The sequence below is a fragment of the Eretmochelys imbricata genome, chromosome 10 (genome assembly GCF_965152235.1).
Source record: "Eretmochelys imbricata isolate rEreImb1 chromosome 10, rEreImb1.hap1, whole genome shotgun sequence".
Lineage (NCBI taxonomy): Eukaryota > Metazoa > Chordata > Testudines > Cheloniidae > Eretmochelys > Eretmochelys imbricata.
In genome coordinates, this window is record NC_135581.1 from 81436928 (window position 1) to 81449580 (window position 12653).

The following is a 12653-nucleotide window of genomic DNA, read 5'->3' on the forward strand; positions in this document are numbered from 1 at the left end:
TTGGGGGGGCTGGGGCTCGGGGGCGTGTGGAGGGGCGCTGTGGGGATTTGGGGGGGCTGGGGCTCGGGGGCGTGTGGAGGGGCGCTGTGGGGATTTGGGGGGGCTGGGGCTCGGGGGCGTGTGGAGGGGCGCTGTGGGGATTTGGGGGGGCTGGGGCTCGGGGGCGTGTGGAGGGGCGCTGTGGGGATTTGGGGGGGCTGGGGCTCGGGGGCGTGTGGAGGGGCGCTGTGGGGATTTGGGGGGGCTGGGGCTCGGGGGCGTGTGGAGGGGCGCTGTGGGGATTTGGGGGGGCTGGGGCTCGGGGGCGTGTGGAGGGGCGCTGTGGGGATTTGGGGGGGGGCTGGGGCTCGGGGGCGTGTGGAGGGGCGCTGTGGGGATTTGGGGGGGGGCTGGGGCTCGGGAGGGTGTGGGGGCTGGGGCTCGGGGTGTGGAGGGACTGAGGATGTGGGGGCTCGGGGTGTGGAGGGGGACTGAGGGCATGGGGGGTTGTAGGGGTTTGGGGGGGCTGTGGTTTGAGGGTGTGGGGGCTGGGGCTCGGGTTGTGTGGAGGGGGACTGAGGGTGTGGGGGCTGGGGCTCGGGTTGTGTGGAGGGGAACTGAGGGTTGGAGGGATCTGTAGGGATAAGGGGGGCTGGGGTTCAGGGGTGTGTGGAGGGGGACTGTTGGGGGGCTGGGGCTCAGGGTGTCTGTGGAAGGATGCCCAGAGCTGGAAAGAGAGGGGTGGAGTGTGGCGCAGGAGGGAGAAAGGGTGGCGGTTGGAGGCCGCACCCTGTCAGAAGGGGGTTGGGTATGGAGGCCTGCAGGGAATTGGTGCATGGAGGGGGCGCTACTCACTGGATGTAACGCTGCAGCCCCAGCATGTTCAGGCTCAGCTCTCTATCACCCTAGCTTGGTGGGGAGCTGTGCAGAGGAGCACAGTCTTGGTGCTATGAGAGACATAGAAGGGCGTTTTTCTGTGTTTCCCCTAGCCGGAGGGGGTGCATGTGTCTACACTGGGGCTGAGCTGCTACCTCAGCTTTAGATAGGCTGCCCCAGCCCATCCTCATGCTGCCCAAGGTGCCTCTTATTGTACCCTCTCATTTCTCTCTCATCCCTGCTGCCCCAGCTTTCTCCATGCCACCCCACACAGTGAGCCAAGGCAGGAGTACCTGCTAAACATGAAGGTATTATAGTTAAGAGATGTGGCTCCCACATACACCCACCTGGATGGGAGCTCTTGTCTGTGCAAGCTACAGAAGCTGCTAGTTCTGAAGGCAGCATTTCGTGACTGAAGTGTCAGAGACTGATTGTTTGTAAATCAAACAAATTCTAAAAGGGGCAGTGTTCTCTTTAGATGGCTCTGGGTCACTGTGGAGACACTTCTGTAGTCTAGTCTTACAAATGAAGGATTGTCACAAGGAAGACCTTGCAATCTTATATCAGAATGCTTTCTTGATTGTAGTGTGTCCTGTTGTCAGATTAAGAGGTGGAGGAGGTCCTAGGGTACCAATAAGGTATTTCTTTACCTTTTGCCAGGCAAGATTTCTGAAATCAGGTGCCAAATATGTGTTGGCAAGGCTAACTGTCTGCGTCAAATATTGGCTCCACTGGTATTTAGCTCATGGTGAAACCCCACATTCTCTTGCCTCTGTGTATGAATGGATTTATCAAGGATGGGCCATTTTCACTGGGATCAGTGTGCAAGACTCAGTCTGGCACTTCATGCCTCAATCAGCTGGTGGGATTACAGTTTGCCCCTTGGTTAAGCACATTTTATCATTCATTGAGAATTGAAGCATCAGCAGACTCTTGTTTAGCTACTCCTCCCACTCTTCCTCCCCCCCCCCCCATAAAAAGGTAGGGAGAAGCCCTATTGAGAGGGTTATAACAGCCCATGGACAAGTTTTAAAAGTGCAGCAACAACAAAAATGGCAGTCTAGTGGTGTTGCCATCTGTAGGCTGGCTGAAGGCTGTTTCAGCCTCAATTTTTGTAGCTTGCAGATCATTTTGTGTTGATCAAAGCAAAAGTGTGCTGAGCTCCAGGACAAGGATGGTCTGAATAACCACCACATAGTGACTTTTGGAGGTGCATTGATAATCTCTTAAATGAGTTGCTTAGCTCTCCTAACTGTTGCAGTTTTCCTCCAGTTGGGAAGGGACTAGTCTTTCATCAAAGCTGAGGGGGTTGTTTTTATTCCTGAGCTTCATAGGCTCTGGAATAATGTGTATTTAACTAGATTGACCTGAAAAAGATCTGGGGGAAGGCCACATGTTTGAAGCATAAACTTAAAAGAAGCAAAACAAATTCATTGTTAATTGTCTTGATGTGGTCAGAATTATTTTTCCCTCTTTCTAGAGTTTATGTAATGATTGTATCCCAAGACTAAGAGCCTCTACTCCTGATTTTTTTTCTTGTTGTGTTTTATGACTTGATCTGACCTTGGAAAAGTCATTTTATTTACCTTTCTACGGCATAGTTTCCGCAATGACTGAAGTTATGTACATTGTTTTAAGAAGTTAATGTTTGTAAAGGATTTTAGGTTTATTGGATGAAGAAGGATACATAAATTGAATTTTATTTTAAAAGTGGCCAAATATCCCCTTCAGATTTTGTGAACAAAACTGTCTCTTAGTCTCGGACTTTGCGCAAAGTTTTGTCCTGCAATGAATTTTGATCACTAAGTTATAAGCCTTGTAAAGCAGAGTTGCTCATGGAAATAAAATATTTTACAACCTTAATTAGAGCTGTGCCATATACATATTTTTTAAAGGAGTGTAAATATATTTTCCTTTTACCTAGCACTTTGACAAAAGCTATGATGAAAAGTGCTTCATAAGGTAGGTATTTATTATTAGTTCCAGATGATAAAATCATATAAATACAAACTTCCTTTCTGTACATTTGAATAAAGTTGTTTCATATCTTTAAAATCAACAAAAAAAATTAACTGCTATGTAAGTGTGATCACACAAAAATTCAGTGAGAAACAAATGAAATTCCTTGAGGGTTTTGTTTTTTTTTCTTCCACCCTTCCTCTTATTACAAGGATTTCATACGTTTTGAAAAGCAGAGCACATAGTTTAATTTTTGACAGTTTCTCCCAGCACAGACCAAGGGCCCAAACCTGAAAGAAAGCACACTTTTACAATTTTTAATGCATTTCATATAACAGTAGTGGAAGATCTAGCTTTGTAAACAGAAGCTGAATTTTTATGTCATGCCTCAGTATGGTCACTGAAAGGTTTTTATTAGTTTTAAAACAGAAGAAGAAACCAAAGTAAAACCATTTAAAATAGTATAGCCTTGATTAGTTCACTTAAATAATTAAGGCTCAATTGTGTTTTCTTTTTAATAGTAAAACACTTCAACTGAAGCACAATTTAACCCTAATTGAACAGGAAATCATCAGGTTAGGAAACAACTTCCAGAGCAGTCCATGGAAAGAGGTTCTGACAATAAAGGGAAAAAATGAAATCCAAATCCATCAGAGTCAAGAAATGAGCAATCTCTGATTTAAAGTTTGAGTGTAAGTGTATATATACAGGAACGGCAGGAAGTATGGCCCTATGTCACGTCTATTCTTGATTCTGCCACAGGGCTCTTGGGAGAGTCAACTTCTGTGTGTCTCAGTTTTCCCCCTTTGTGAAATGGGGGAAATCTACATGAGAGGAGAGTAATGTATGCAAAGCACTTTGAGATCCTTGGATGGAAGGCTGCTTATAAATGCCAGGTATTATTATTAAATGTAACATCATAAGTGGTATTTCTCTTTAATGAGAGGAGGTAGCTCAGTAACTTCTATTTGGAGTGTCGCTCGTTGATGGTGATCAGGAGTGTTTCCTGCGAAAATGGTGCACTACAAGGTAGGTACGTATTTGGCATGGCTAAGCTGTGCTACCGTTGCTACAATGCTATTTATGCTTGTGCTAACTCAGTGATACTCAGACTGAGGCTCATGAGCCACAAGTGACTCTTTAATGTGTCTCCTGTGGCTCTTTGCAGCACATGATATTAAAAAACACTGATTTAATTGTTAACCAATCAGGATGATTTTACTATGTTGTTAACTAATTGTAGTTGCTGATAATACTTAATCATTTTGCTTTGAGAATTGTGTGTGTGTGTATATTAGTAAATGAAACAATGAATTCACACTATTGTGGCTCTTGGGTAATGTTGATTGCTAATTTGGCTCCTGAACCACTGAGGTCTGAGTATCACTGTCTTAGCTCATAGCATAGTTGTGGACCAGATCATTATTTTCATCTTTGGCATTGTTTTTGGTAAAATGTGTGCATTTGAATATGTACATGCCTATATGCAGTGTAGTGCCTTATGGTGTTGGCCCTTGTGTTACCTATCAGCTTTGTGTTCTTGAGGAAACCAGGGCCCAACATTCAGCCTGTCTGACTCACGAAAGACTTCCTCCTCCCCCCCGCCTCTGCTTGAACCAAAGCCAATCAGAAGAAGGACAAAAAGCAATGAAAAGGCAGTGAAAGACATACCTGAACCCCTCTGGTCAAGGGTGACAGGATTAAGGAAACGTAGAGGTGATCCTGGCAATTACAGACCGGTAAGTCTAACATCAGTACCGGGCAAATTAGTTGAAACAATAGTAAAGAATAAAATCGTCAGACACATAGAAGAACATAAGTTGTTGGGCAAAAGTCAACATGGTTTCTGTAAAGGGAAATCATGTCTTTCTAATCTATTAGAGTTCTTTGAAGAGGTCAGCAAACGTGGACAAGGGGGAATCCAGTGGACATAGTCTGCTTAGATTTCCAGAAAGCCTTTCACAAGGTCCCTCACCACAGGCTCTTATGTAAATTAAGTTGTCATGGAATAAGAGGGAAGAGCCTTTCATGGATTGAGAACTGGTTAAAAGAGAGGGAACAAAGGGTAGGAATAAGTGGTAAATTATCAGAATGGAGAGTTGTGTTCCCCAAGGTGGTCAGTCCTAGGACCAATCCTATTCAACTTATTCATAAATGATCTGGAGCAAGGGATAAACAGTGAGGTGGCAAAACTTGCAGACGATCCTAAACTGCTCAAGATCGTTAAGACCAAAGGAGACTGTGAAGAACTTCAAAAAGATCTCACAAAACTAAGTGATTGGGCAACAAAATGGCAAATGAAATTTCATGTGGATAAATGTGAAGTAATGCACATTGGAAAAAATAACCCCAAGTATACATACAATATGATGGGGGCTAATTTAGCTACGAATAATCAGGAGAAAGATTTTGGAGTCATTGTGGATAGTTCTCTGAAGATGACAACGAAGTGTGCAGCGGCAGTCAAAAAAGCAAACTATGTTAGGAATCATTAAAAAAGGGATAGAAAATAAGACAAGAGTATCTTATTGCCCTTATATAAATCCATGATACGCCCATATCTTGAATACTGCGTACAGATGTGGTCCCCTCATCTCAAAAAGGATATACTGGCATTAGAAAAGGCTCAGAAAAGGGCAACTAAAATGATTAGGGGTTTGGAACGGGTCCCATAGGAGGAGAGATTAGAGGCTAGGACTTTTCAGCTTGGAAAAGAGGAGACTAAGGGTGGGGGGATATGATAGAGGTATATAAAATCATGAGTGGTGTGGAGAAAGTGAATAAGGAAAAAGTTATTTACTTGTTCCCATAATATGAGAACTAGGGGCCACCAAATGAACTTAATGGGTAGCAGGTTTAAAACAAATAAAAGGAAGTTTTTCACACAGTGCACAGTGAACCTTTGGAACTCCTTGCCTGAGGAGGTTGTGAAGGCTAGGACTATAACAGGGTTTAAAAGAGAACTGGATACATTTATGGAGGTTAAGTCCATTAATGGCTATTAGCCAGGATGGGGTAAGGAATGGTGTCCCTAGCCTCTGTTTGTCACAGGGTGGAGATGGATGGCAGGAGAGAGATTACCTGCTAGGTTCACTCCCTCTGGGGCACCTGGCATTGACCACTGTTGGTAGACAGGATACTGGGTTGGATGGACCTTTGGTCTGACCCAGTATGGCCATTCTTATGTTCTTAGCCTCATTTGCATCAAAGATGGAACAGGGAGGCATCCCCATTAGCATACAGAATGGAGAACAGAGATTCTAAGGCAAGACCCACACTGAACTCTGGGACCAGGAAAGCACTGCATGATAGGGAATCTCTGCTCCAGATGGTAAAGAACCCATGCCTGCACACCCCCAGATCAGTTATCAGACCAATTCTAGTAATATATCCTTTATTGGTATCCGAAATAGTGAAGCTGCCTAATTGCATTGTGAGCTCCCTTGTAGGAACACTGCCCATAGCCAGGAATGATCAGTTCCTATTGTCTAGCCTGAACAAAACAACTTTGGTATATTCCCTTGAGCCAAAAGTTTACCCATAAACAAATCTAGTGTTCTCCCTTGAACCATTGTTCTTTCCCTACAAAAATTTCTACCCATTCTCAAGTAAGTTCTCTGATGTCTGGATCCAAAATCTGCATCCGTTCCACTGGGACTTATCTTCTCCTGACCGATCGTGCTGGGGGCTCTGCCAGTCTCCAGCACTTGGGACACTCAGCTACCACCACCACCACCTCCTGGGACCCCCAGTGGATTCAAGCTTCACGGAGTGGTGAGAACCCAGCTCTCTCTCTCAGTATAGCCTTCTGACCCTGACTTGTGTGATCAGTTATAGTTTTCTAAACCTGACTTTTATAATCAGATTTAAGTTAGATTTAATATTATAACTGTTTTGTTTGTTTGGCTCCTCATGTATAGTTATTACCTAGCAATAAATAACTTTCATGGTTAAGCTGGTTGCCCCCCCCCCCCCTCTCTGCAGCAATGCTCCTCATACCTAAGCTAAAGATCCCTGCAGCTCCCACAAATCCTCTGGGGTTTGCTCATCAAGTGGGTTACTACCAGGACAATTGTAACGTGAAAGTGGGGATAGGGACATGCTGAACCTGGGGCATATGAAGGTGGCAGTTTGGAAGTGCTGCTTGACCCAGCCTGCTGAGTCCAGGAGTGTATAAGGGGTCAGCTTGGGAGTGCCGATTAACTTGGTCCTCTTGGATGCTGTCTGTCAATGTGTGTGTGTTTGCCTGATTCTGGAGCTTGAAGAACCCAGCCCTGGAGAACCTAGGTCCTGCAGGATAGCTGCATTGGGAGGGAACTTGCAGAAAGGAGGAGTAGAGCTCCATATGAGAATACAAGTGACAAGCAGTATATTGATAGAATTACAGAAGTGCCCCCCCTCAGAAGAGTAACCATAATAAATGAGTGTACCCCAAAGTAATGGGCAAATCTGGTAACGCTTGTGAGCATGCGTTTATAAGTGCAATGTATTATGATGGTGTTTGGGTACCTATGCCTCCACCTAATGAATGTTCAGCTGTGTGGGTTAACATTCATTTTTCTTTGGGACATGAGCACTGTGCTGGGCTCTGTGGAGTGTGAGTGCTTTCTTCATACCATGTCAAACCAGAAGTAAGGAATATACCTTGACTCCAGTGTTTGAATGCTGTTTGGCATGCCTTACATAATAGTATCTCAGCCTCTGGCCAAGAGAAAAGCCCTCTTTTCTGTTAACTATTTCTCATTCATGCCGGTCTGGACACACAGTATGTAGAAGGCATAAAACTATAGTGTAATTTTACGTACTAACTTCTCAGAATTTCATACTGCTCTCATTACTTGTCTAGTGCACAACTTATGCTACTTCTGGCCACGGTACATGGCGTGAGTGAATTGATTTCTGTGGCAAGAGACTAAGTGGTTTTAGCGTACACTGGACCTTGTCTTTTCATTTGTACAATATCAAACATGAATGGGTGCTCAGGAAATATATAACTTCAGGAGAACAAGGGAAAGAATCAATTAATACCACCCATTTTTTTCCAATCTGCCAAAGCAATTGACTAATATCTTATAAATCCTCATAACCTGTGTATCAGTTTTTAAGCTAAGCCTGAGGTTTCATTTTTATATATTTAAATATATGGCAGTCTTTCCTGCAGAAGCTGATTATTCTAAATACATTCTAGTATGTGTTGCATCTGCTAAGTAAAATCTGTAAGATATAGTATGCTTTTTTTGTGTGCAAAATTCTAAGAGTATTCATTAGGTTTATACTTTGAAGTCCCTTTGGCAGTCAAGCCCATCTTAACTATCAGATGGCAAATATCCAGGCGACTTTGTTCTGAAGTGATCACAGATGAGTGTTTTTTCTGTAGCAGTGATCATGGATAATTCATGTAATGACTATAAACATATTTCCATACTAAGATTAACAAATAATTAAATAGCTTCTTGGTTAGCCAATAGCAAGAGTCCTAGCTTTTACCACATAAAGCATATATTTTTGTAGCTAGCCTCTGATTATTCATACCATTGCTCTACCAGTAGTCCCTCTCTTATTAAGTTGTCACTCCCCAGGATCCACCTGTTTCTGTATAAAACATTAAAGATCGCAATGGTGAAATGGTAGGAAGTAGTTTAACTGCTATATTTAAATTCAGAGCAGCACCAGACCCTGCCAGAACAACAGATATCGAATCTGCAGACCTATTTCCACTGCTGTGATGATTAATACTCCCCCAAACATATCTTTTTCAAAGATCTATGGGTCTTACACATTCCTATGACAACATGTGGTATACCTCAGCCAGTGCATCAAGTGCCCCCAACAAAAACTGTGCCCTTGAATGAACTTATATAGAAAAATGATTAAATATTAAAATACCCTGTTCCCCCATGGATGAACACTTTTCACAAAACTAACTCCATATCTGACTTCTCAGTCCTTGTCCTGAAGCCTACACAACAGCTTCAAAAGGCGAGCAGGGAACTTAAATACATAACTCTGCTGGACACTAAAAATCATGGACTTAGAGACACCGCTTTTCATTACAATTTATAACACACTCTGCTGTCTACTAACTTTCCTTTGTCCTACTGCAAAAGTATTAAGTGCCCATTTCATTTTAAGTGGTATACCATGTGTCAACCCCTGCTTAACAATCTGTCCCACTTTGTATTTAGCTGGCACTGAGGTTACCTTCTCCAGACTTGAGGAAGAGCTCTGTGAAGCTTGCAAGCTTGTCCCTGCCAGCAACAGAAGTTACTCAAAAAATATTACCTCGCCCACCTTGTGCGTGTCTCAGATTTATATATGTCGTAAGGTTAAAATATTTACGTAATTCCTTTTTTATTGGTAAGATTAGATGAGAAAAACTTAATAGTAACAGATTATTAGGGACTACTGCAATCTTCCAGTCTGATCTGCGCAACCCAAGCCGTGCAACCTCTCTGGTAGTTTCTGCATCAAGACCATAACTTTCTTCCTCAAGCAGTGTCCCTAGGGACTCTCCCCTTGAGGTGTGCATACAGCTCATGTACCTTCAGTCAGAGAGATTTCAGCAGGAGTGCTCATTTGGTCTGGGCATATGCCCTAGCCTTCTTGATGTTCCATACAGAGGATATATAAGGCTGTGATGGATATATAGGGCTGTGACAGATGGACTGCCCTAAATTCCTTCTCAACCACCTCTCCCTGAGACAGAGCATTTTGTAGTGCTTGCCTGCATAGCTATTCATCTTAGCTAGTCTTCAGTACTTAATTTTAAATTTATTTTACTTTTATCCTTGATAGTTTGTGTAGTAAGTGTTTACTTTAGTTTTTGAGGATCTATCTCCTTTTGGCTAAGGCTTTGCCTCTCATGCACCCTCACCTCCATACAGAGGAGCTGTCTCTAGAGAAGCCTGCTTTTCCCTTGGGCATCTCTAAGTAACCAGGCTTCAAACACTGCCGCACTTGCTGGGAATCCTTTCCAGTTAGTGATGGCCACTAGGATTGTATCCACTGCCTCGGGGATATGCACATCCATTTGAAGTGCAAGACCTGTGCAAGCTTCAAGAGTCACTCCAGAAGGTACAGGGAGATAAAACTTCAGGTTTTTGTGATGGAGTGCTCACTTTGTCCAGCTTCAGATCCAGGCCCAGAGACCCACCTGGGACATCAGCCTCTGAATGACCATATCACTCTATCAGTGTCTGCAGCTCATTTGCCTTCTAGGTCTTTGAGAGACAGACTTTCAAGTGAAATGAGGAAAGTCTCATGCTGATCTTGTCAGAGACACCGTATTCTTAAGAGGCCTGCTATACTGGAGACCCCATGCCCCTTAAAGGTTTCTGCAGAGCCTTGGTATTGAGGTTTTCTCCAAGTGAAAGCCTTCATCAAAGTCACACAGTGCTGAAGCCCTTGGTACCATTGAATCCTGAATGAGGTACTTCTGAAACACTTGGTACCACCCTCATCTGCTGCTGCCTCTTCAGTACTGAGACCATCAGTATGGCAAGAGGCAGATCATCCCTTGGTACCGCAGGCTTCAGTGTCTATGATTCGTCAAATGCCTGTGCACATTCCCACAGGACCTATTTGTCTCCAATGAACCTGAGTCGTCTTTGCTGAGTTCAGGACTCCTAGTACCAAAACCTGAGTTATCCCTAGTACCTCACCTTTCACGCGTATTGCCTGCCTCAGAAGTGATTTGGTCAGACATACAGCCAGATACTCCTCCTTTGGGTGCTCTGTTGGAACACAAAGAAGAAAGTTCTTCAGACTCCCTCTAAACTCAGTACAGGGCTATGCTGACTGAAAACCGACCTTTTGATTATAAAGTACCTGGAACATCAAAGGACACTTCCAGAGTTTTACTACCACTACCTGGCAATCATCCTCTTTGGCGTGACTAGTACTGGCTGCCTCCCCCATTCCCCTACAGTCCTCCCTCGTGGGCATACTCAGCTGCCTGCCGATGAGTTTTTTAGGGTATCAGCTTCTCATGTGGACTGTACCAGACAGCCCACTCCAGTTCTCTGTCCCACCGTATCATTCTTCTCTACAGGAGGGGACATTTGAAAAACAAGAAAGGAGAGCTGATGAGGGGACAACTCCACAGACTAATATAGCCTCATCTTCCCCAGATGAGGCTGTCATGCCCCCACCAACTCATATGAACAACTTCAAGCCATTTCAGGAGTTGATGAAAAGAGTGGCAGATGCTCTCAAGATTCCATTAGAAGTAGTTCAGGAGACCAGCATAAATTGTCTGATACTGTACTTACACCATCGTCAGCATGGGTGATCTTGCTTATAAATGAGGTGCTCTTAGAACCTGCCAAAATGATCTGACAGAGTCCTGCTACTGCTCCCCACTCCTGACAGCTAAAAGAGCAGATAAAATATATTATGTCCTACTAGGGGTTTGGAAGTTTTAGTTTTTTGTCCTGCCCCTAATTCCTTGGTCATGGATACCGTGAATGTACATAGTAGGCAACAGCATTGAAAGGTATCCCCACATGATAAAGACCAGAACCACTTAAACCTTTGTCAAGATACAGAGATTCAAGATGGTGACACTTAGAGCTATCATTCCACTCTTGGATTTGGGGAACTGCTTAGTGACCCTCAACCTTCGAGAGGCATACTTTCATATCAATATGCTCTTCTCCCAAAAGGCTCTTACACTTTGTGGTAGGTCAGGACCATGACCAATATCAAGTCCTTCCCTTCGGACTGTCTGCCACCCTCAAAGTGTTCACAAAAGTTACTGTAATAAGCACTGCACAGCTTCACCATTGGTGGGTAATTGTCTTCCCTTATCTTAATGATTGGCTTCTCAAGGGGCATTCCTATACCAAGGTCAGAAACAGAACTGCTATAACCTTGGCTGTAGCTCTATTTAACAGGCTTGGTCCTCAGCTCAACACCGTGAAGTCCCTGCCTCTTACCTGTGCAAAGGGTAGAGTTCGTAGGGCCCACTCTCAATGCCACATGATAGATCAGAGGACAGATTCTTCACTCCTCACACTTAATTGCACAAATTCAGTTGGGCCATCAGGTCATTGCCAGATTGTGTATGCAACTCCTTGGGCACATAGCAGCATGTACTTTGTTGCACTACATAATTCTCTACATATGCGTTGCTTCCATACTTGGTTCTGGACAGTTTATACTCCCAGCAAGACAGTGTAAAGTTATTCTCTATTCCCTGTTGTGTACTGTTCTCTCTCTCTCAACTGGTGGCAGAATCCAGAAAAGGTGTGTTCAGGGGTTCCATTCAACTCTTCCCCTCCCGCTGTTACAATAGTTTCCAACACTTCCCTCCTCAGTATACTTCTGAAGTTGAATTCCCTATCTATCAAAACAGGTGGACTTCATCTTATACAGCACCATTCTGGAAATCAGAGCTTTAACGTATGCCTGACGGCACTTTCTCCTGTGATACAAGACCAATCCAGATTTCCTTTTCTCTTTGCAGAGGCCATAAAGTTATGGAACTGGTGCATATTTTATCTATGCAGCCTCCAAAACACCGTGGCGGCTGACCTCCGAATACTCTTCACTTAAGATAATGAGTGGAAACTAAACAAATCAATACTCAGATGTTTCTTACCTGGGAATTTCTGAAGATAGATCTTTTTGCCGCTGCCAACTGTTAGGAGGGTGCTGGCATATTATTTGGACAGGGCCAGACCTTTTTCGAGCTTCTCTCAGACTGTTTGTTTGTATTGTGGACAGAGCTAAAGAAGTGCCAATGTCCATACAAAGACTATCCAGCTGGGTTTCCGTCTCTATCCTCTCTTGCTATACAGCCACTAACATACTATGCTGACCTACGTTTATAGTTCTGG

At 43.9% G+C, this 12653-nt stretch overlaps 1 protein-coding gene across 9 annotated transcripts in view; it reads left to right on the forward strand.

The window, feature by feature from the left end:
- Window positions 1-742: 742 nt before the first annotated feature.
- The window catches only part of SPESP1 (sperm equatorial segment protein 1), a 63035-nt gene continuing 51124 nt past the window's right edge, over window positions 743-12653 (forward strand). Inside the window, exons 1-3 of one of the 9 annotated variants that reach the window (XM_077827826.1) lie at window positions 2798-2817; window positions 3764-3843; window positions 4345-6588. In XM_077827826.1, coding sequence (XP_077683952.1) covers window positions 6435-6588 — 154 coding nt within the window. In that variant the 5' untranslated portion in view covers window positions 2798-2817; window positions 3764-3843; window positions 4345-6434. Of the gene's footprint in view, window positions 2818-3335; window positions 3711-3733; window positions 6589-12653 lie in introns of those variants that run through there. The other 8 variants (XM_077827825.1, XM_077827830.1, XM_077827829.1 and 5 more) reach the window with 8 other exon arrangements.